This window comes from Anopheles cruzii, chromosome 3, assembly GCF_943734635.1.
Source record: "Anopheles cruzii chromosome 3, idAnoCruzAS_RS32_06, whole genome shotgun sequence".
Classification (NCBI taxonomy): Eukaryota; Metazoa; Arthropoda; class Insecta; order Diptera; family Culicidae; genus Anopheles; species Anopheles cruzii.
The window spans coordinates 24,710,064-24,734,642 of NC_069145.1; the positions used below are offsets into that span (position 1 = coordinate 24,710,064).

Sequence of the window (24,579 nt, forward strand, 5' to 3'; positions counted from 1 at the left end):
GAGCGTTCGTGGAAGGCGAAGGATCCCACGTTGTGCGGAATGTTTGGGTACGGAATAAATTTGGTGGCGCAAAACTCGGGCTCCGGGAACCGATGCGACCGAGCCGAGAGGGGACACAAGGGCAACCGCAGCGAGATGGCGTTCGATTTCGCTTTCGCCGCCATTTTCAGAACGGAGCGCCAGATCGCGCAACGGTTCCTTGCCGGCGGTATCGAATCCCTCCCACGAGCGGGTCGGACTTGGCGTGCGGTTGCCTCGACTTGTCGTAGCATATAACGCGCCTGCACCCTTTCGACCCACCCTTTCCGCCCGTAATTTTATTTATTGTTTCGAGCGTGAATTGAGAAATTCTGGGCCAAACTAACTTTGTCTACTGCTAGCCGGCGCCGGGACACCGAAGAAGGGCGCTATTTCGGTCGGAGGCTGCCGCGTCTCGTGTGGGTTGGCGCTGGCGGGACTAGCAGGGTTGTAAGGATAGTTGAACGTGAAACGAAATCGAGCGACTGAAGCGGTTATCGACTGATAACTCGAGCGTAAGGCCGGCACCTCGAGCCAAGGGGCCAAGGTAAACGGCCATATTTTCAAATTACCGTTAAATCGATTCGAAATCGAATCGATGAAAAGGTTCGCGTGGCAACAACAAGGCTAAACGCACGGCAGCACGGTCCAATCAATGGTCGGGTGGGCGGAAAGAAATATGAAAGACAGCACATGATGAGGGTCCGCAAAACTGCCGACGGCACGTGGTGGTCGCGTAAACATGTGGCCGACTTTGTTACAAAGTTATTTTTATCACTGTATATTTTTTTTGCGCCCGTCTCCGATTCACTGATTCAATGAGTATTGATTAGGGCGGAGGCGAACTGTCGGTGGCAAAGGGCTTAACATCGTTTGGCCGGAACCTAGAAGAAAAAAGGCAAACAAACGGGTCGTTGGCTCCCGAGTTGCCAGTGGGCGAGGCGTACATAAATACGAGAATATGTGCTTAAACGAGGTTAAGTAGCAAAGCAAACAACGCGATCCCGATTGATAACCGGAACTGACGATCGTTACGGCGGAACAGAAATGTGAAGTAGCAAAATTGGGTTTCCGGAATGTTGCGCGACGGAAGGGATCAGCAGTTTCGGTGAACCAATCTACTAAATGGCGCTTGAAAGGGCAAACATTGGATTTGTTTTGTCAAGAGCAGGTTTCAGTTTTTAGTCTGTGAAAGACTGTAAAAAGCCTGATTTTTTGTATTTAAAAAAACATATTTAAAAATTTTAGAATAATGTTCAAGCCGAAGTTCACTTGTTTAGAACCAGCTGATGTTAAAGTCGCTTATTGTCTCTTATTTTTAAAAATTTTAGGAAATAAGCTTAGCCATCTTCACTAATATTATCGATTAAAACTATCGATTATATTTTTATTTTTATTTTTTTTGCTAAGATTTTACCTACTTTTACTAAATAACGCTTGTTGACCCCTAATGATGGCGTAGCAGGGGTTAGTTTCTTAAATAGTTGACCATCAACCAATATGTCGGGTTTCACGTCCAAGGGTCGGTTCTACGTTTGTTCCATTTTATTGCAGTCCTGAATTTTTTCTTCTATATTTCCAAAATCATTGCATTGCTTGGGTCAGTCAAGTAAGGCCCACACAAGCGTTCGCGGTTTTATCGTTTTTTTCTGTCCCAGATGCGTGGTGCTCAGTGTACTTGTCTCAGGTGCTCTCGGAAAATGGCGGCGGGCAGCTAAAGCCGTGGCTGACGAAGCTGTAGCTGATCAGTGAATGGTGTATGATTATTACTTTTTTTCGTTTTAGTTATATTTATAATAATTTAGTAGCGTAGCTTATAGACATAGTTTAAATAATTATACTAATAAAGCGCGCGCAATAACAACCAATCGCGCAATAACAGAGACCAGCCGGAAGAGACCAACAAGAATATTCCGGATTGGGAAACATTATAAAAAAAGGCTAACTCAAGTCGAGACCTCACAGTGCGCTTACTTTTGACTCATTTTACTATCGAATACATACGCTGGCAAGGGAAAGTACCGCAGCGGGACTAGCGATGGCTCGCTTCTGCTGCCCCCACGTTTCCCAGTACCACTTTAACTTACTTTACGGCGCAGATAGCAAGGGGCGTCACTTAGATTATTTCATCAACTGTCAGCCACACGGACGTCATCGCGACCGGACCAGAGCGAGCGATGTGGTGCAAACTTTAGCCACCGGTTCGGTTCCGAGTGGCCGTTCGTTAGATTTTTTTTCCCACAACAACCCGAATGCCACAGCTCACCCACCCGACCTGTCAAATGTGTTGATTGGCAGTGGAATGTCTCGTTACGGGCGCCACCACTTCCGGACCGGTCCACACTTGTTGTCCGGACCGGATTACAACGGGCGTGCGCCCTGCTGTGTGCGTGTGCGTGTGCGGGCGCAGTGTCTGTGTGTGAAATGGCCGAAGCTGGATGCGTGGGAATGCCGGGAAAACCTTCGTCAAGTGGCGAAAGTTTCTCGTTCCTACTCTAATCACTCCTATCATCATCAACGTGAACATCATCATGTGTGCACCGCCGGAAACCGGAGAAGGGCGCCACCGGGTCGTTCTCCCTCCCCCCGGTGCACGGTTCCGATCGGGTCGGTGCCGTTCGGAACTTTTACGCCCAACTTATCGCCGACGTAGACGTCCACACAAAGGCACCACAAATTGACCAGATTCTGTTCTTGGATCGGGAGCCCCCGAGCACTTGCGTGAGGCGGGGAAGGTCAGATTTCCATACTGAAAAATGGATACTCGAGTGTGGGACGAGCAGCAGCAGCAAAAAAAACAGGAGACGGGATCTTCGAAGACAATAGAGTTCTGGCTTTTGTACGAATTCCAAGTAGCCCGTTGTCTGGGACCCGAAATTCAGACCGACGAGAAATGAATTGCTGAGCAGGAAGTGGCTCCGGGAGCGAGGCACGTGACGGAGTAATGGACGGCTACCGATGAAAATGCTACCGACACCCGATACGGTACATTATCTGCTTCCGCTGAAGCTACTCCAGCGTCAGATATCACATTCAATTGTTGGCCCCACACTAAAGTGGTCCCCGCTCGTAGATGCGTCTGCTGTTTCCGATTCTTTCCGGCCCTTCACTCGGCGCGGAGACGGACGATGAAAGTTGCCTCAAAAGTTGTCGTGCAAAGGGAAACGGCCTCGGCATCATCCTTTTGACCGACGATGGCTACAACAATCTGCACTCCGGTCCTATCCTACGCACACTGACGGACCTCGTACGCCTACATGGGCGCCGCCATGGGAACAAAGCAACACCAGTGCCCCCGGAATGGAGATCACCAGAAATTGCAGCCCAGGACGAGGCCACACGGTTGGCCTCGTGTGCCTGTCAACACTGCTCCCGGGGTCTGTCCCTGGCCCACGGTCCGCACGGCCCGCCTTCGTTAACGATGGTCACTGACGAAACGGCCAGCAGCCAAGTCCTTTCGAATGCGAATTGCGGTGCGGCACAAGTTATCTACCCTGGACACAGTCAGGGTGATAGCAGCGCACAAAAGATGACATTTTGATTTCCGTTTGAGATTGTAAACAACCAGTACCAGCAGCAGCAGCAGCAGCAGCGAGTAGAGTGGTCGTCAGATGGTAGACCTTTGTCCGTCATCCGTCGTGGGTCTGTGACGCGCATTATCCTTTTCCGGGGCCGCGTTACAGTCTGCACGCGCGACCGTGTAACTCGAGCACGTCTCGGGCGCGCGGCAAAGGGACTCCCTGACGCTGACATCCGGAATGTGTCCGACATGTGTCCGGGGGTCCGGGACCATTCAATCTTCGGCTCAAAGGGATCAAGTTCCGAAATTGTGTCGAGCGGAACCGTTGAGCGGAAAGCGTCGTTAGTAATTGTGGACGGAACGCAATTCTTTTGCGAACGGCCATCGGTTATTAGTGGCCCGAGCCTCGTGATTGATAGGTTTACATTCGGTCGGATGCGCACGGTGGCCGATTCCGGTTTACCTGCCGCAGCCGATTGACAATCGGCTGCGACAATGGCGCCGCCATCGATCTTCCGATGAGCTCCGGAAGCTCCCCGGACAGTCCGGAGAGCTGCAAAACCGCTGGCTAACCGCCGCAAAGTGCTGCTTCGGTGCACCTAATTAGGTTGTCCTATTACTTACCTAATTTTCTAGCTCATTAAAAGTAAGCCGAGATAAATCGGCTCCACTCTATCGCCCGATCATTTACCATTTATTCCTATTAGGTCCGGCCTGGCAACCGAGCCTGCGCGGCCTAGGGCGACGGCCGGCATCTTGGCTACATTTCTTCTTGGCCGGGAACCGAAAGACACCGAGAGAGGCCATTTATTATCTAGAGCAAATCTTGCTCCCGAACGTCGCCTGCGAGGGGTTCATTTAGTGGTCGGTGGTGCGTGTGTGAATGGTTCATCCCATTGGGTAACGGGCCAGAGGACGCCGATATTTTTAACGCACGCGTCTCGGAGTGACCAAGAATGGGTACTGTGCCCCGAAGGGACCCGTAATGGTCCTGGTCGCGCGAAAGTATCTTGGAACCCGGGTGACATCGTTATGATCCGTCTTAATTATCAGTATGGTGCAGCACCGTGCTTACCCACCATGATGTAAGTATCTGTGGCTTACCCGTTTGGGCCGAAGACGTGGGAAAAACATTGATTACATTTAGCTGTTCTTTTTGTTTTCGGTGGTTGTTGTTGTTTGTCCACTAAACCGCACCCGTTGTAGAGGCGCACCGTTCCCAAAAGGATGAGTTATTACCAATAAATAATCTGATTCTGGCGCCCGGCACCAGAGAGCCACCGGAAGCCACCACCAAACAGCCGGAAGCCGGTTAGTGAAATGAAGCTTTTGTTCCAGGCGGAAATTACCAACTAGCGTAGCTGCAGTGAATCTCGGTTGCGGCTACTGCTACCCACCGAAAGTCAGACCCGGTAGACCCAGCCGTTGAGTGCTTCGGTCTGCTGCCGTGTCGTGCTGTAGTGGCTACTGTGGCGAAACGTCCCGGCTTAATCCTTCACCAGCCACTGAAACAGCCTGAATTACGATTGCAGCAGCGAACCCCCTGAGCGCTGACCGCCAAGAATCCCCGGGTGTCCGGAGATCCAACGGTACCGGATTACTGGCTGCGCAAAGGAAACGGAACAACACACACACAATCCCTTCACGAAGAAGTCCAGCAACCGAGGCACGAAACAAACGAAAAAAATACAAAACTTACTGTTTTCGGCCCACGACCTCCGTCGGTGCGTCGGATGGAACCCGGGGTCCAGGCCGTCCGTGTGTGTTATTTACTGACAAGAACTTTCCCAGGGAACGTGAAGTGTAATGTGTCATTTCCGATGTCTCGGGCTCAAAAGTAAAGTGCTTCATAACTTCTGCTCAAACACCCGACCCGCAGCAGCAGCAGCAGCAGCGGTGGCTCCATTAAGATTTATTACTGTCCAACTCCAACGACCGACCGGCCAGGGGATGGAAATCCTGCCGGAGAGTGGACGGAGAAGGATTAGGATGGTCTTTTTATTTGCTGCCTCTCGGGGAGTCACACCGGGCTTAGGGCGTCGGTCACGTGGTCCCCCCCGCCAATGGGGGAGAGATTTTCTTGGGGGTCACACGGGCAATAAGTTTATGAGTGGCGGGCCTAGAAGTACTCCTACGGTAGACCCCGTACCCGACCGGCTCGAGTACTTTACGAAATCTCCCTTGACGGTTATGGGCAGCCGAAGTGTTATCGAGGTAGTAAAGTAGAGGGAATTAAAGGTGCGACATTAAATCCTTTTCTGGACATAACGAGGCCAACACGGTATGTTCTGACCAAACTGTGGGCCAAACTGCGGATTTCTGACCGGGATAGCGTTCATTCAAGATGGATGACGGATTCTTTCTTGGAACTCTCAACAAATAGCTTATTTTGGTCACATTAGCCCGGTACGTTGAAATAATCGGAATACCGGCACCAATGTTACTTGTCCATCTACCGACCAAAGCGGAGATTCGGTCCGGTGGATAGATCCCTTCTGGTGGTTCTTCATAGAGTACAGCCCTTCCCGGAAGTAGAGCACTTCGCGCGAAACACGGATCTGAAAGGTGAGATGGCTTGGCTTGACCCGGCGCGCGAAGGTCGCTTCCCAAAGCCGATCCACAGTTCTTCCCAGCACGGTACGTATCATCGAGTGAAACATCCATACTTTGCAAACCGTTGCTTTACAACTTTATGATTAATTTCCGTTTCGTTAGCGAGTAAGCCAACGTACGTTGAAGCGCACACGGCGAGTACATCGCAAAGAGCAACATTTAAATTTCACCAGAACTGCCCACCTTCGCTTCCGGCGTTGAATGTTTGAAACGGTTGCCCACCGGACGTCGGCCAGCGTTGCAAATTGTTCGAATGGCAGGTATTTGGGCGGCCGGTCGTCCAACCCACGCCTGTGCAAGCCACTGGGAATCAACAGCCCTGCAACAGCCGTGATGCTTAAACGGAACAGAACGTGAACATTCTTTTCGGACCGTGAACCGTGAACTGCTGGGCGCCTGGGCGACCTGTAAATACGCTCCGGCGGTGAAAGTATGCTGCAAAAGGGCTGCCCGCGAAAAATCAACATTTCTTTACCTTCGCTACAACATTTTGCGCCGTAGGAATGTGGTGTGGCGCGGTCAAAGGGTTGCTCTGCCTGTGCACGCGCGTGTGTTATTTTTTAAATAACTTGTTCCCTGACGTTGCGTAACGAATTTACGCCCGTCCCGAGGCTGGAAGGCCGGGACGCAGAAAGTTACACATTTCCGAATGAGCTTTAACGAACGGTCAAATTTTACACCATGCACTAGTTCCAGGACATGGGCTCGGGGACGAAGAAAAAAATTTGAATCAATGTCCGAGATCGCACGGTGTTGCGTGCCGGTCAGGACATCAAGATGGCGCTGGGCTGGTGTCCGCGGGACGGGACAGCTCGAAGCGCTATGAATAACATTTCGTTTCTCTGTGCGATTGCTCATTCCGGGAGCTATGTGCGGTATGAAAGCATGTTTCAATTTTACGGCCATCCTGTTTGCTCTACCAACAACAAAAAAATCCATCCATCCACATCCGTCCAGTGGAGCACGGAAGTGCGCACACACACACACACATACATGTTTCATGCTTACCCCGGAGTTGGGGTTTTTGTCGCATATCTGGTGACGAAAACCAATTCGTCGGGAAAGTTTCCGACGCGGTCCGTTCCGCAGCCGGCCGGTCCATTTATGCGTCACAACGGCACGCGGCCATGTTTCGAGAGCATGTTGCCGAAAGCAACATATAGGGCCAACCCCGCCTGCCGCGCCCAAAAAGGGCTCACTTCCGTGGACTGTGACTGAGGCATCGAGTTGTTAGCGCGGAACAATGTCCTCACTGTGCGAGAGTGATCTCGAGTGGCCGCCATCGAAACCCGGGCGTTTGAGAAGATTTCAATAGCGGCGTGGATTAGGCTGCCCGAACGCCCAGCCGGCTAACTCCATTCTCCAGCTCCAGCTGACTGGGCCGACCGAAGAGCTTAACTGCCGTCTGTTTCCTGTGCCTCTCTGTTGACCAATCAGTCAGGCTGGCACTCAGCGCACATCCTGCGGCCGGCCGGCCGGCCTAACGTTGATGAAGACTGAAATGCCACAAAAAAGGGCGCCATTTTTAGCGCTCCTGTTAGACATTCCCATTTTGTTTTTTTTTCGCCTTCCCGTTTTCCACGGGTACATTTTAAGTCGATCCGCCTTGCCGCGGGTCGCCAGAAACCCCGAGCGCGAGCTGGGCCACGCTCGCGCATGTTATCGTTTCCCATTGCGAAAGTTAAACTTTCAACAAATCAACGAAACGAACAAACAACGGAGGCCGTGGAAAAAAATGGAATCGCTCGGCCGCGTTCGAGCACTTCCGTTCGATTCGTGGCTTCGGGGTTTCTGGCGGCCAAGTGAGCGTGTGAGTGAGACGGTTGAGTTTTCCGTCCCCCCAACCGTTTCTCTCTCCTTCATGTGGCCAACCAACTTTTTGGCCAACTTACTCGCGCGCGCAGCAAGGGGAGAGCCAGGACCCGGCAAGGGAGCTTTTATTTGGTTGATTGAATAATGGATCAATCGAGTTAAGTGCGGCAGCAGAAGAGTTGATACAATCCGAACTGCAAAGTGCCACTCGAAACTGATGTGTGTGTGTGGCGGAGCGCTTCCGAGCGGAGGACTTGCCAGAGGGGTTCGGCGGGCAGCAGATGGTAAATAGTTGCGGCACGAGCAGGAGCACGGCAAGTATTGCAAAGTTTACCGACGGTGCTGGGGTGCGGGCAAAGATAGGCACCTCCACGTTCGGCGAGTTTATCATCGTACAAGGATCACTGCTTGGTGGCCGCATTGTGTGACGCGCGGCGACGGCGGCGGCGGCGGTGACTGATTTGGGCAACTTTGAAACGAAGCCACCATCAACGGTTCATCATCATCGGGATGTTCGAAGAAGTTGGTAACATTTAAACTTTTCGAACTCGAACCATGACAGGGTGACTAGATGTTCGATTTTCGATCGATGTGAACGAGCGATTGAAAGGGCTTAGCTTGTGATGCATCATTTTGTTGGAAAATGTTGAAATGATGAACCAGGAAAACGGAGCCCGCGAACGTGGTGCTAATATCAAGATGGGAGTGGGCAGATTATCATATTGCCGTTGGGTTTCTTGAAAGGTAAGATGGTGGATGTACTGCCTATTGCATACAATCAGGCGTACAGATTCCACCAAAGTGGAAACATGGGCTTCTCTTGAGACATGAATAAACGGTCTACAAAAACGGTTACTTTAACACTATCTTTTATAGCCGATGTCAGTACCTCGCATTTGTTCTTCCGTCCAGAAAAAAATCAACACTCTATGGTACGGCTCAGCGCTTTCTATCAAATGAAAACGATTAGATGGCCAGTTATTTAAGGTTTTGTTACAATTACGATCCCCGTGAATCGTAATGCTTGTACGAACCACTCAATATGAGAAGCTTTGCTAACGTAAAAGAGACTCGGGGTTTTTGTAAACAATTACGTTCGCTATAGATTACGCGGAATACACATAGCTGAATACCAATCAACTGTCTTTGTCTATTGTCTGCGTAAAAATGGAAGAGAATCGTGTCGTTGTTTATGCCTGCGTTGTTGATGCCAATTAAAGCCATTGATCCATAAGGCAATGTCCTATTCCGATAGGCTTATATCAATCTTCAACTGTTTGTCGAACATGTCAGAACGCTGTTGGTATTTTAAAAACTTTTAATTGTGCTAAATTTCACTTCTTTTTAATTTACTTTAAGTTACTAGACTTTTAAAACAAAGTCTAACGTCTTAAAATAGTGTCAGCAGGAGAAAAGTTCGCGAAGAACGACAAGCCATTTTTTTCCCAGAAATTGATAGTTTACTGATACTATCGAAGCCCGAGAAGTTTCATCCTTTTGGGTGTTTGTGGGTTCGCTTGACGTATTGCGCCAGGCATCCCAATGGTAATCTGGATGTAAGATTTGATAATAACTCCCCAACCGGAAATCGGGTCCGCTTGAAATTCCTTGGATAGTGCTGCGTTGGAGGCTGCCCATTTATCAGCGGACGTCCCGTGGTGGTGGAAAACGTCACCGGAGCTCGGATGATGGATGTCATAATGGGCCGCACGGCAACCGCCGGGCCCGGAGCGTCATCGAAGGGGTACGGCTTCGCACGGCACGACTATTCACAGGTATTCCGAACTGAAACCGAACGACCACAGGCCGCAGCCTGCTCGAGTGGATCGGTCGAAAGAGAAACGATAAATATTTAAAGCGGAACCCGAGGGGACGCAAACTCGGCCCGACCAACTCCATGGCGGTATGACAAATGTTTATGAAGCACCTCAAACAAACCACTCCCCGGGGGCCTATCATCCGCCCAGTTCCGGCTTCCGGCCGGCGGCAAAAACTTGCCACTTCAACTCCCCATTGTGAGCCGAGCCGGGCCGGGCCGGGGGGTCAAAACGCAGCGGGATCAACACCACACGGCCACACCGAGACAGGGCCCGGGTGAGAGAGAGAGAGAGAGAGAGAGCCCAGCCCAGTGGTTTGTCCCATTAAGGAAAAATCAACAGCAAATCGGCTCCTTAACATTCCCATCGAATGCGGGCGGCCCTGGTCTGGTCTGGGCCGGGCCTGTTCTGGTGGCTATACATACCTTGGCTTTGGCTTTTCCCCTCCGGCGACTGGGATGAAAAGGATTTTCAGGAGACCGCCTTTCCACCGGCCTTCCAGACGTCAGTCCTTGACGTGCGTCGGTCGGTTGAGGTGGGTATTGAAGTTTTGATTTTATTCGCCCGGTCGCAGGTTAATCCTCCGGATGAAAAGGGTCGCCCTTACGGTTGGTGCGACTGTATTTTTCTTTTGCGATTTTCCAGCTTTTTTCCTTCTCGCCGGCTTGGCTCTGGCACTCTGGCCGTAGCCTCATTCACACGTCGCCGCAACCGTCGTCGTCGTCGTGGACACTCGGCTCGACTCGGCTGACTTTGCACCAAGCGAGGGACCGCTGGGTGCGTCGGGCCCGTTAATAGCGTCGGCCGCTGCCGTCGGCAGCTGTCGGATCATCCCGTGCCGGAAGCTCCCGGTGGCCTCCGCAGCGGAAGTGGCTCACTTGGTGCGATAGCAATCTCAAGACGAGTGAATGGAACTCATTTAGGGGAAAGGAGTCGGAAGCCGGCAAGGGGGGAAGGAAGAAACGCCTAACCACACACCTCAAATGGCCACACACACACACACACACACAGCTAAAACACACACGAAACGCACACACAGAAATAGTTTCACTTTGAAGGGTGAACTTCCAAAGGGTCCTAGATTATCCTTTCACGCTGGGGAATCCTTTTCGGCTTTTGTTCGATATCCGGCCCGGTCCGTCCGATTCAAGGTGACTCCAAGACAGGGTCTGTTGCTGGTCCTCGCCAAATCTCTGACCGACCAACGCTGGTGGGGCGATTGATAATTTATTGCGCACCTAATTTATGCTTCTACGATATGTCGCTTCAAACAGTAGCTCGCTCCCCGTCGGCCTGGTTTTGTCGCAGCGACCCGGCTCACCACCTGGGTTCTGAAGTGTGTCCTGAAAAGATTGTAAAGAAGAAGCGAAATGAACGTGAAAAGCATTTTATAACACCGGCGAACCGGGGGAAAATGGCACGTTACACAACGCGGCACGCGGTGCGTCCTGGACGCAGCCAAGTTTTTCGAAAGGAATTTAGCCGGCAAAGGAAATCGCTTTCAGCGAGCATAAAGCATAGCGGCCTTCACGGCCTACCCGTCGACCTGCAGCAGGGAACCTTGGCCCGTAAGTTACCTCGGCCGAACGGCTCGGCAATGGGTTCGACATCATTTGCCACACCATTTCCCGTGCAACATGATGACCGAAGCGCTTTTTCGCGTCAGCCGTCCCGACAGGCGGCCCCGAATGGGTCGAGGCTGCCCAAAATTGATTGGACTTCTCGACCGACCGAACATTTCTTAGAAAAAGAAAGAACCTTCCCGAAACGGAAGTCGGGTCGGGTGATCATTTGTCGATTCCGGGCGCGTTTCCCGGGCATCACTCAGCGGGGCAGATCAAACGGAAGCCCTGCTCCCCGTGGGGTGGTCGCCATCATCGCCATGAAGTGACGTGAAACACGCTGACCCGAGTGTCACGCCGGCGGTGGCCGGCGTTTGCCGGAAAATGATTGCTATCGATGGTCGTAATGGCGGTGTTCCGACGTCCTCGGAGTCTGCCTGGTTGCGTGGCCTCGTCGCACGTGTGTGGGTCCAATTCGGGCAGCCGGTGCGGCGTCATCAATGATTCAAGTCAGCGCCAAACCGGGACCGGATTGCGGTGTAATAAATTCAATCCGATCTGCCGTTCGCTAATCAGCTCGCCGAATGGGGCTAATTTTTGTTTGGCGCAAACTGCCCCTGGATGCCGCGAAGGAACTCGCGGCGGGTTCAACGGTCTCACAGGACGTAAGAAGCACCTAAGTATCGGTGGTTTGCGACTGAGAACTGGCTCTCGCCTCTGTTTTGTTTCTTTCGGCCCTTGTCAGCATTTACTAATTCATAAAATGTCCATCAAATTGTCATCAGCAGTGACCCGGCAAATCCACCTGCCCGGTAAGGCCGGGGATGGCGGTGTTGCGGGGTCTGTGATCCACGTAATGTCACTTCAATTAGAAGGCCGCCCGGCACCGCAGAAGACACTGCCGGTTTTTCGATTTGAGCGGTCCGGAAACAAAATGGAATATTAATTACGGGCCCGTGAGTCCCTTTTTGCCGCACCCATTCTCTGGGTCCGCACCCCGTGGCATCGTCCATGGCCGTGGGTCAGGCGTATCGTTAAGTATGCTTTTTAATTTGCATTTTCCACTGCCCGCTGCCGGCTGGCCTCGGAATCTTTAGCCCCAAAACTAGCGGCGATAGCGCAGCGTCGGATTCCACGATGATTTGTGGTCCGGAATCGCCAGGCGCAAAAATCTTGAAGACGGTCACCGAATGAGCAAAGCGACTTCGGGCCCGGGCCGGGATTTAGCCTCAAAGATTGGGCGATAAAAGCTGAAAGCCTACGGACGACGACGACGATTCGCTCGTGATTCTTGGGTCTTAGGCCGTGGCAGTGGACTTAAATTAGCTGATTTTATCGCCTTAATAAAATCCCGCTCGCATCCCACCGTAAATCGGCAAATTGTTTCGGACGCAAGCGACGGGCACTCACCTACATCCTGTCGGTGATTTGCAGGACTTTTGGCCCGGTGGAGACGCGCTTCTTCTGCACGCAACGGTACCGGTACTACAACGGCACTTAACATCCTCCGAAGAGGTTTTAGATTTGGCGAAAACATTCCGGCTGCCGGTTTTTTATCTCCTCTGCGAACGGCAGGACCCGGACCGCGGATCACACAAGCGCACACACACAGACGCACTTTCACCCTTTGATCTGGGGGGAAATAACATTTTAAATTGAGCCAATAAGGTACCGCCATAAATTGGTGCACCCTTTGGCCGTGCGGTCCGCAGGATCAGAAGACCGTCCTTCCGAGGACACACCGGCTTCCATTTATCCACCGACAGACGGAAAGTGCCGGTTTTGGGCACAGCCGGCTCGGGATATCAAGGGGCTACACGGGGGGCTTTTCGGAATCCTTCGTAATTGTTTCAACTGGCTGCGCCGGCGCCTGGTGGTCGGTGGGTTAATGGGGCCCCCCCATTTCGTGTTTATGTTTCGTCACCGTCCGAAAGAAAAGCCCTCAGAATCTGTTTATCCGACATTACCGACGCAACCGATCGCGATCGCAATGGGGTAAATCAATTCGACGCCGGCCACCGCACGGCAAACAATCAAAATATTTCACCACTCGGGGGCGGGATATTTGATTGCCATGCCATTTTCCGCGAGGATATTCCGGAAAAGTGGCACGGCGTGATGAGTTTTTCAAAGGGCCGCACTCCGAATGGCCACATCACGGGAGACGAATCACCCGATTCGTGTCACGCGTGTTTATGATGCTTCCGCAGCCCGATGCCCAGCCCGGCCATGGATCACTTCATCGAACCGAACCGGGGAGTGCCATTTTCAGCGTTTTCCATTTCGATTCTTTGTTATTGCTGACGTGGCCCCGCCATTGTTGCGGTGCCCGAAGCTCGACGATTGATTCATGTAAATATATTTTATCCACCCGGCTCACCGCAATTCGGTCGTCGAATTTATGACGCACGCAAAATGGCCACCGGCCGGCGGCATTCGAGTGTAAAACCGGTCCGCGAACTGCTGGCTGCCATGGTGCCCAAGAAAAAAAGGATCATTTCCGGTGAATCATGGGGCCCCAAGCACTTTTGGAGGCTCTCTACTGCTACGTCTCCATTCGGGCGGTCAACAATGGGCTTCCTCGTAAGTGGGACACAGGCGGGCTCTCCCCATTAGCAAACACATTTTCCCCGTCTATGCATAATGTTGCGCCCAGGCTCGGTTCAGGCCGGGATAAAGTGAAAAGTAATGCACCGAGCCGAGGTGGAGCCGTGAGTGCTTTTTCACGGTTCACCAGCCGGTGGCCGGTGCCCAAATTATCGATAGCAAACCATTTCTTATCCCATCAACTTGCCCGCAAATGATCAGTCCACCCACCGCCCATCCCGTGCACCATCCATCCGTGGGAATATTCGGCCGGAAAAAGTCGGCTTCGGCATCGGTTCTAACTTTCGGCATTAATATTCCGCCCAACGCTTCGCCGCTGCCGGGTTTAGGCCTTCGTTTGGGCCCGCTGGTGGCACCGAAGGACCAATCATTCCCCTCGGTGCCGGCTGATTGATGAGATTCGATGGCCCACATTCCCGGGTCCCGGATCCCCTCCCGAAACCGTGCCCGGTCCCGTTTAGAGCGAAATACTAAACTCTTTAACCGTAATCGTTGGGGTCAGTCGAAATCGGGTCCCGGTCGGGTTCGTCGTACATTATTAGTTGTCGCATTTGTCAGGCGACCCCAACACGATGCCAACCCCCCGCGTGGCGGTTGCGGAAGTTGTGGGCACCCGAAAAGGGCGCCCTCCAAAAGAAAACGGGCCACAGGAATTCTGGTCCGTTGGGGGTTTTTGTGGGACATCTTTTTTTTTTCTTTGTGTTGCCCCAACACAAATACTTCTGCTCAATCGTCCCGCTGGTTCGGGTTTCTGTTTTCCGGTGCTATTTTCCGTTTGTTTTTCGAATTCGGCAGCTTCGTCCCAAAATTAGCCACCTACCGGAATCGAAGCCGTACGTAGGGCATTCCGGGCTTTCCGGCCGGCCGCGACCGTCGAGACCGTTATTAAAATAACGCACCGCCAACGGGCCGGAACGGAGCCGAGAATGTCCCGACAGACGCGGCTGTCATCTAATTCGCTTGAGTTGAAAGGATTCGCTCCTAATTTCATTGTCTCCGATCGCAATTACAGTTAGCCGGACGGAATGAAGCTAAATGGTGTGCGCCAACCCCCGTGCCGGGCCGGATATGCCGGTGACAGGATGTGGCAAGAAGTTGACGGAGCTAGCGGGAGCGACTAGGCGGGCTAGGTGGGTGGGTTGGACAGCCAAACTTCTGAAGGAGTTGCGCGCGGGCCCACGAGATCGTAACATCCCCGGAGGCGGTCCGAAAATCCCGAACGAAGAAAATTTGTCGGATCGCACGGATCGGAGCGGCGGTCGCAAGGTGGTCGGGAAAAAGTTCCCCAAATACTTCCACGGTTGGCACGGCACAGGGTGCACGAAGCGGTAGCGGGGAGAAATTTGCAGCAAATGGAAAAAGTTTCGACCATGTTTCTCCTTGGCTCGGTTCGAATCGGGGCTTTCCACGCCTTGTGCTCCGGTACGCCATAAATAAAGCTATCCACCGTTCGTTGATTAATCCTTCCGATCTGCTCCGCTTCTTAATGTTTGTGTGTCTGTGCGTGTGCGGAGGCGAAGGGCGGATGTGGGGGAAATGCTCCTCCCGAAAGGGGATTACAGGGTCCTCGGGTCGGTGCTTCGGGTGGAATTTCCGTAAAACATTTTTGGGCTTTGTTTTATTTGGGCTGATTATCGTTAATATCTATTTGCTGGATGAGACCACGGTCCACGAGTTGGGGCGAAGGCCGGCGAAGATCAGGCGAAGTAACAAAACTCAATTATGCGTCTTCCTGTGATTGGAGAGGTGGCCCCTAGCGTCGCCCATTTCCGCCGCGCCGGGAATGTCATTTCCTCTCCGGGTCGGGCGATTCGATTTTGTGCTGATATTTTGGTCGAAAGGCATCTGAAAACGCTATTGTTTCATATCCGTCTTGGGATTGAGCTAGCAACATTTCATCCCCGTGCGAGCATCAATGAGGCCAAGTCGGGATGGTACAGCAAAGTAATGGGAGATAAAAGCTCAAGAATTCTTGCCCTTCTCATTCGCTTTTGACGCAATTTAATTACGAATCGAAACAGCCAAATATTTGTAAACTATAAAACTGATTAAGAACTATCGCACTTGACGCAGTTTTCGTCAGAATCAGAGCATTCTTGGGACACGAATACTTAAGAAATAAATCTACAATCGCTATTTAACTAAACCTAATTCTGAAATGTAGTCATTCACCGATAAGTCCCGAGAGTGATTTGTCAATTTTTATTTGAAAAATATGTGACAGTTTTGCAAATTTAAAGACAAATATGGCAAAAAAGTCTACCTATTGAAGGTTGTATGCTTATAAATTTAAAATCAAAGTCAAAAGTAGAAGGTCAAACGAACACCCTATGAAAAACCAAATTAAACAGAATCAACGGGGACCGTAGCCTGATTGACAACTTAAAGGACCAACCTAGAACTAATAACGTAACTAATCCTAACTGACGAGACGAAAACAGAAGCATGTAACCGACTGCAGAGGTGCCAATGAAGAATTGATTAACGGCGTACCAACCAAGCCTAAAAACAGTAATCGAAGTGAAGTTTACTTCAGTTAACTTGTAAGACAATACAATAGAGTTAACAGACAATAGAGCTCGTAGCTTTTAGACATATCATATCCTTATCAACTCAGAACTCATGCGGATAACGGAACCTAGCATTCAATACACACGCCCGATCATGTCGCAGTTCGCGTATTAAGTTTGAGCTCCTCATCCAAGATCACACCTAAGACAATGTTCACATTAACTAACGGAATAACGGAAGATTCGATGATGTATGAGAACCTTTTGATCAATTTCTACTCGAAAGGCATCAGTTTGAACCAGCAATGAGCGCAATTATAACATTAGTTTCATTATGTGACGGTACTACAGTACAGTTGTGTACAGTCGGAACGTCTTTTTCTCATTCGCAGCAGCAGTATCGCTGCGGATAGGTGGTTTGCTTCAAGGTACTCCCTCGATTCGACAACCTTGGTTCGGTGAATTTGGCATTCCCACTTGCCAGTTCCCAGCGTTGGGAACGCTTACGCCTAAATCGGCGTGAACCGCAACAAATAAGATCAGGATCTGCGGTACATCATGCGGAAGGGCTTACGGGACGGGTGCATCCTCGTCGTCGATAGTGCATCTTCCGTGAGCTGTCCCGGGCGGGTGCTGTTTGGACGCAGGCGAACAGTGTCACTGGTTCGCTTGTACGTCACCGTCGCTGTCGAAGCATTGACGCCAACATCAACAGCGATACTGTCGCCACCGCCACCACCGCCGACGACGATAATGTGGAAATGGAGATCGGTAAAAACGCATTAACTAAATTGAAAGATAATTGCATTCTGTTCCGGTGTCCTCGTATCGCAAGACTATCCATCGGCAACGCTCCTGCCACCGGGGGAGGGCTAGTAACTAGCGACCGGAAGTGGTCCGGAACAGGAAGGAACGCTGTGTTCACATCGGAAGCCAACACATTTGGTGGGCACACCTCGAACCAGGCGGAACTTCATGTTGATGATGATGGCGCGCGCGCGCGCTGTGTGATGCAAACGGCCGCTCCCGAGCTTAACGAGCTCCGTGAAGCGCGAGCTCTGCGGATTGCCAACCTTTGTCGTCGTCGTCGTCGTCGTTGGCTCGGCCTGAAACATTAATTTCATGGTCCCAGTGCCATCAGTGCCAGTTGCAGTGTCGTGATTTACGGTTCGCTTCTCGTGGTTTCTTTCGCTCGCAGACCCTAGAGGAACTCCCAGCTGACCAACCGACCGTGATGCAACCGATCAAACCGTTCTACTACCTCTGCAAACTGTTCGGGCTGTGTCCGTTTTCGCTCGAACCGGCCGCACTGGCGCTGAACAAGCGGGCCTCGTACGTGCGCCAACTGGCCCCGACCTACACCGTGCTGTTCCTGTACCTCTCCTGCCTGGTCAGCATCTTCTGGCAGAGTGGCACCAAGTCCGACATTTCCAATGCCGCCAACTGGATCCAGGTACGCCACCGAGTGCGATGTGTTGAGTGAGTTATTGGCCGCAAAGTAACCGCCCGATGTGATCTGTGTGTTCCGGAACACATGTAATCGCTTGCCCAATAGGTAGTTAGTTCGGAAATTTGGAGCTTATTAAATGCACCACACTTGCATGTCTCAGTTACTGAGTGATTGGCATATTTGATGGTGCTTAAAAGAGGCCCATTTCCCAATTATCTTACAATTCTTACAATTCTTTAGACTAGATTCTAAATTCGGAAATTCTTTAAACGGTGACCCTTAACGAGCGGCATTAAAACCTGGATTGACAGAAAATAAGGTTTTACTGTACAATGGGTGGGACTGGAATTGGATTGTCCATCATAAACTGTTGATGCCTCGGGAAACAGTGACCTCGGACCTCTACTGTGCTCAACTGGACCGTTTGCCAATAGTTAAATAAACCACAAAAGTTCTACATCTATACCAGATCATCGGTATACACTGTAAGACTGAAATAGAAAGACCATTGGAGTATGAATGGATAGGAATAAGAACAACTTCTTGAAGCAAATCTCAGACGGCCTAGGGACAAACTCCTGTAAAGAAGGCCTCGTAGGCGTTTTGCACCTCGGAAATGTACTTCTAAAAGAAGCGATTGTTGAGGGATGATCCATAAATTTGAAGACCCTCCCCTTGTTCACCTTCTTTCGTTTCGAAGTTTAAGAAGCAGCACACAAGAATTAATCCCACATCCGCCCGTTTCCCCCACAGTTCATCCCGAATTCGTTCGCCTACATCTTTACACTCGTGTTCGCCATCCGGCAGCGGGTGCTGGCCAACGACATCCTCGCCACGTGCGCCGTCTGCGACGACAAGCTGCGCTCCCTGTTCGGCATCTCGTTCGCCATGCCCAACATCAAAATGAGACGCATCGCCATCCTGGCCTGCACCGGTGAGCGCTTTAGTGACCGTGTAATTTGTAATTCGCTTGTGCCAAACATCAGTTGTGTGGCAAACAAATGTTATCCGGCTGATGTTGGTCTTCTCTCTCTCGGTTTGCCAGTGGTACTAACGTGCGGCGGTACGCTCGGGGCGCTCAATTTCGTGATCGGCGTTAATTGGCAGCAAGTGTGGACGGTGCTCTACTGGATCGCGTTCTGTATGCCGAAGGTAAGCGTTGGCTGGCGTTGGCTCACCTTTTTTCTCCGTACTCCGCGATTCGATTCGCTGTCAGTGACCCGTGGCATCGTTACTAGTTTTATTCGCACAAATGTCCTTTTCTTGCACCGCACGAGAGTTTTTGCAGGCACCCAGATTGCTCTTTTGCTAAGCCAATTTAGTGGCCCCCAGTTTGGAGGCCCTTTTAACGTTTCGATGATTAGTTCCGACCGACGCGGATAGCACTGCACAAACGCCGGTTAGTGGAATTGCGTTGAACTATCCCTTTGGTTTTTCCACGGAGTTTATCCACGAAAGTTGCAAACCATGTTCGCTGTCCTTTTTTTGCCCTTGCTCGACAGCAACTTGTTGGGAAGGCCGGACCGGCAGGGCTCGTTGCCCAAGGTCGGTAATTACTGTTCGGAAACAACCGAACCGAAACGATACCACGCCGGGGTTCGCAAAGCCCATTAGCCCGGGGTACACACTTTCCACCAACCGGAGACCAGACTAGAGATAGAGGCGATAAAAGCTTTCCGATGGACAGAAGCCGAAAAGTGAAGCTAGTTTCCGGTGCGCGACTCCTTGGCCGACCCGGAACCGGAGCAGCGGGTTTGCATTTTTTTGGCGCGCCACAAAGCCAAGCGCCCTGCAGCTGCAAGTGTCCTGCGATTGATGTAAGCGTATTCCGGTCACCGGGGGGTGAGGGTCCGTGTCAGCGCATCCGTTGGCGGACGTTCTGCTCGGGCCCGGACGTTCCATTGACGCACTCACCGGGCACCGGGTTTCCATCAACGCAAGGTACCGAGGCGCCTATTCCGTCCTACCCGAACTCCGTCGACACATCTAAAACACGTTCGAAATGTTTTACATAACCTTGCTCATTCTTTCTCTTTCTCTCTCTCTCTTTCTCTATCTCTCTCTCCCTATCTTTTTTTATGAACGAAAATAATGCGTCTGGCGTTCAGTTTGGGCTGCTTTTGTTCAGCTTCCAGTTCGCTGGCTGCATCCTGTACCTGTCGGACCGGGCGATGTTGCTGCTGCGCGGGATGAAGTAATCAACCGAACCGGAGTTTTCCATTTATGTTAGGCCCCCCACTCGCATTCCCCTAGCACAAACCACCCACGGCACTCCCGGTAGTCGTTTGTTTCCGGTCGTCCGGAAATTCGGAACTCGCCGTCCAGAGCGTGCTCGGCTGGTTCCGTGTTTTTGGTTTGGTGTTTTTTGTTTCGTTCGCTATGCTTTTGGTCTGTGGGATGCACACGCACACGCACCGGGCAACCCGTTCTAATGCAGTTTTTCTCGGGCCCACCCGGGCCCGTTCGTTAGTAATTTTCCCGTCGGTGTGGAAAGCTTGACGCTGCAACCGCAACCGCTCAACTCGCAGTACAAAATGCTCAACATGACGACGGCGGCGGCGATCGGTGGTGGCGGCTTCGGGGGTGACGGGTCGGGAGGCCGGGTGGGAGGTAAGCTGACCCGCCTCACGACTCTGGCCAACATCAAAATCCGCCCGATCGGACCGCTCGACTCGATCCAGCGCATCCGCGAGGTGGTCGAGGTGCTGCAGGAGCTGTCGGCCAAGGTCAACCGGTGCTTCGGCAAGCAGGCCATCTTCTCGCTGCTGTCCGCGTTCACCTGCGTCACGGTGCAGCTGTACTACATGCTGAACCACATCAAGTCCGGCTTCACGACGCCGCACGCCGAGATCTACGCGCTCGCCTCGTGCAGTCTGCTCTTCCTGCACGGCATCGAGCTCTGGACGCTGTTCAGTAGCGGCCAGCACGGGCGCCTCCGTTGGCGCAAGCTGGTCAACCTGCTGTTCTACCTGAAGTCCAAGTCGACGGACGACGACTACCGGAGCAAGGTAAGGAGACTACAGGAGGGTTGAATGGCGCACGACGCCGCGGACTGCGACTACTAATAAATCTCGTGGCTATCGATGGCTCGGGAATGCTGCCACCAGGCGGACGATTTGATTTCGTTTATGGTCGCCAATCCACTCGAATTCAGCGCGTACGGCCTGTTCCCCATCGACCTGTCGGTGCTGACTGGCGTAAGGACCCGTCGCCGGGTGGAGCTCGCCGGACCGTTACGTTAATAGTATCGTTTTGATTCCACTCTCTGCTCCCTACCCCGCACAGATCGCCTCCTCCATCACGACCTATCTGATCGTGCTGATACAGTTCAAAATTTCCGAAGAGCAAAGCGGTGCCCGTGACGGCGACTCGGACAAACAAGAAACAATCCAATTCTCCGCTGCGTAATTGCACGGGGCGTCGTGCTGTTTCGTCGGTGTCAAGTGACGGCCGTTTGGACGAGGTTTGGACCTCAATAAACTAAACTCTTGCACTACTCTGTCCATTAGAAACGATTTGTATTTCAGTTTGATTGAGAAATGGGTTTGGTACCGTGGAGATACGGCATTGCGTCACCGAGTCGTGGACCTAATACAAACATACAGTGTCACAAATAATATAGTCATGTTGGGGAGACATAATAAAATTCTTTTTGGAAAACGAATATTAATTGTAGTTAATTGCGATGTTTTCTATGTCCGGAGATATAGAGAAATGATGATTTTTTTTCTGCATTTTTCAAAATTAGAGACGCTTTGTTAAGAAAGCGTCGATGAACTGTTCTTTCAATTTACCCCTTCAGCTTGATGCTACGTTAATGTAAAAATACCTTGGGCAATTATAGAAATCTCCAGTTCAAAGGGGAACACAAAAAAGGGGCTACTTCCATACCTTTTATCTTCAAAGGCAGTCAGCTTCTACCAAGAGGTTGGTTGCGCAAGACACCAAGACGACCTAACTAAGCTTCAGAAGCGCACCAGGTGGCATGTAGAAGTTCAATTCTTCCTCTAAACGCCCATACTGTTTGAACACGTTGCTTTCATCCTTTTTTTAAAATATTGGAACTATCGGATTGGAACACGGCGAGCGTCCAATCACCTCAGACAATAACCATCGCAAACTCGTCGAATATTTTATTCAAAATGGCCGTAAAATCACTCAACAGCGTAACCAACTAGGAATATCAAAGGTACATGTTAGTTTCATTATTGAAAAATTATCAAGATCCACACCTTGCGCTTTGTGATTCCTGTTTTTTCTTAATTCATGAGAAGGCCTTAAGGGTAATCATTAAGGCTCGGACACTGAGGTGAAAACAGCTATCGCGTCCTGGGTTCTAGAAAAGTCGGCAGAAATGTTTAGTGAAGGAATGGAAAAACTTGTAACACATTGGGAGAAATGGAGCTAAGCTAAATGCTTATCGGTGACTATGTTGCAACATAAGTGGATGATTTTAAACCCAACCTTGTTATTGTTTTTGTTTTCCCAAACTTCTACAAGCATGTGTGCATTGCATATCCGCAGCTCTTGACATCAAAGACGATAATTTAAGGATAAAACAATTTGATACTGGAAAGCAGAAAAAGGAGTCATTTCGTGCCCTATGACATTGTTCATAACAATAAAGAAATAATTAGGCTCCATTAGTCATTTCCATAAATTAAAATGTCAATAAACTCCAAAAGTGTGCTTAATTTTCATTCGCTTCGAAACATGAATGAACGAATCCCCTTGGCAATTTCTAGCCCTTCGAGAACTTCTTTCAGATCGTGCGTCACAGATTGGATCATTAGCATAGGGCGGTTAGACCGGCGTGGCTGGAAGAACCGGTTCGAGAGCGCCTCTTCAGGTGAGTTATGTGCATATGCGCTCACCGATGATGACGAGTGTTCCCGGTAGACCCCCACCCCAACGGCCATTACCCGCTGGTGCCAGCTCGTAATAATCGTTTCACTAAGCACCTTGCAAAACACGGCTCAAAGTAGGCCCGTGGCGGGCCGACACTTTAAACGATCGCCGTGGCACCACGGAGCGGAGCCCGGCTTCCGGTGACGGGTGAACTTGCGCCCGCACGGCACAAAACGGCAAACCCGGCAAGCAGTTACAACCGGTGCGCGCGCGCGCCGGTCGGGCCGTAATTACAAATAAGTACATTTATTACTGACGATTGTGAAATTACACACAATGAGCTTAAAACAAGGCTCGTCTCGGCGCGCGCGGTGGGAATACCGCGCTCGGGAGGAACGCGCGTAGCGGGGCGGACCGTTTAGGAGGGAAACATTAGACCGCCATTTAACCGTTGTTTCGCCGGCGTGGCACAATCTCCTCGGAAGACGGCCGCCTTACCGGGGAGCCCGACCCGAGCGAACCCGGTGCCCCGGTTGTGTCTCGCAGCAAAAATTATGCTCTCGCCATTCGGAACGGGCACCCGCGACCTAGGCCATCCGCGGCGGCGGTGGCCGGCGGCAAGCGCGCGTTCCTGAACAGCGAATCATTAACTACGATCATGAAGTGGTTTCGGTGTGGCGGTCAAAATTGTAGCAAAACTTTCCCCATTAACTGTTTCGCTCGGGAAGTTCACCGCGGGCAGGGGAACCCAAAGGGCGGTGTCAGGGCGGAGTGGCTGCTTCCCACCCCTGGCCCGCTCTGTTGCCGATTGCGGACGGTTCCATTCCAACCTCCCGGCTGGCAGACTAAATATGATAACTGACGCTAATTAACGTCGATTCGAAACGGTCCGAATGAGCCACTCGGATCGCGCCTTCTTAGGTTGGTGTTTGTGCGTCCCGCGGAAAAAGCGCGAGTTTGGCAAAAAGGATGCCTTTCCGTTTTCGGGAAATGACATCACCGGCAGCCGACTTCAAAGTGTGTGCGCGCTCTTTTCTTCCGGGAGTTCGCCATTTGACGGGGGGCCCCGCGAAACTTAATTGCAGTTTTCTGCGCGAACTTTCAGCCGTTCCCGGGCCGCTTATCAAAAGGTTTCCCGGAAGCAAACCCGGAGCTCGTGGAAAACTGCCAGAGCAACAACAAAAACAACATCCTCCGGTGGGGCTGTTTTACAAAGCACATGGGCAACGGAAGATCTGACGAAGCAGAGGCAAACACCGGGTGCACCGTTAAGATGGCGCGGAACGCTCTTTCGCTGACACATGCATGCCACGGGGCCCGACATTCATATTTGCGTTTTTGCGCGCCAACAACAATGAACACGCTTTTCCGTGTTCGCCACCCTTTACACCTTGCCAGCATCCGGCGGTCGCTTCCTGCAGGTGTGCCGCCTGCCTTTGTGCGCCGGTTCGCAGCCAAGGTTGCTCCATTCTTCGCACTCCTGCAAAAAGGCTCACCTCTGCCGAGGCGCTCGTCCTGAGGCGGGCCACGGGACCCGGGAGTGAATGCATTCGGACGCTTTACCGGGAGCGAGCGTTTGACGGCAGACGACGCCGTGCTCGGGCAGCACCGCCCGGCCCGGTACGTCTTTCGGTGGCACAGCAGGGACGATGGGCTCTGCAGCCCCCATGCACATGCACATTACTATGCGCACATTTACATTTCAAAACCGGCACTGCGCTAAACGGACTGAAACATAAAAATGTCGAAAGGTGGTGGCGAATATGGACAGTAACCAAAAAAAAAGGCAAAAAGGAAAACTTCTGCCCATACAAAATCGCAA

The 24,579-nt window shown here is 51.6% G+C and overlaps 1 protein-coding gene across 1 annotated transcript; it reads left to right on the plus strand.

Moving 5' to 3' along the window:
* Nucleotides 1-17,693: 17,693 nt before the first annotated feature.
* LOC128270103 (uncharacterized) lies at nt 17,694-21,317 on the plus strand. The gene is made up of 7 exons (XM_053007508.1): nt 17,694-17,912; nt 18,663-18,843; nt 18,955-19,061; nt 20,018-20,103; nt 20,380-20,917; nt 21,017-21,106; nt 21,195-21,317. Exons 1-7 carry the CDS (start codon nt 17,694-17,696, stop codon nt 21,315-21,317), a joined length of 1,344 nt encoding a protein of 447 aa, XP_052863468.1.
* The last annotated feature ends 3,262 nt before the right edge of the window (nt 21,318-24,579 follow it).

Coding starts and splice junctions, on each gene's coding strand:
- LOC128270103 (XM_053007508.1), top strand. CDS start 17,694: ATGCAACCGATCAAACCGTTCTACTACCTCTGCAAACTGTTCGGGCTG. Junction 20,104..20,379: donor TTGCTGCTGCGCGGGATGAA/GTAATCAACCGA, acceptor CCCGTTCGTTAG/TAATTTTCCCGTCGGTGTGG. Junction 20,918..21,016: donor ACGACGACTACCGGAGCAAG/GTAAGGAGACTA, acceptor TGCTGCCACCAG/GCGGACGATTTGATTTCGTT.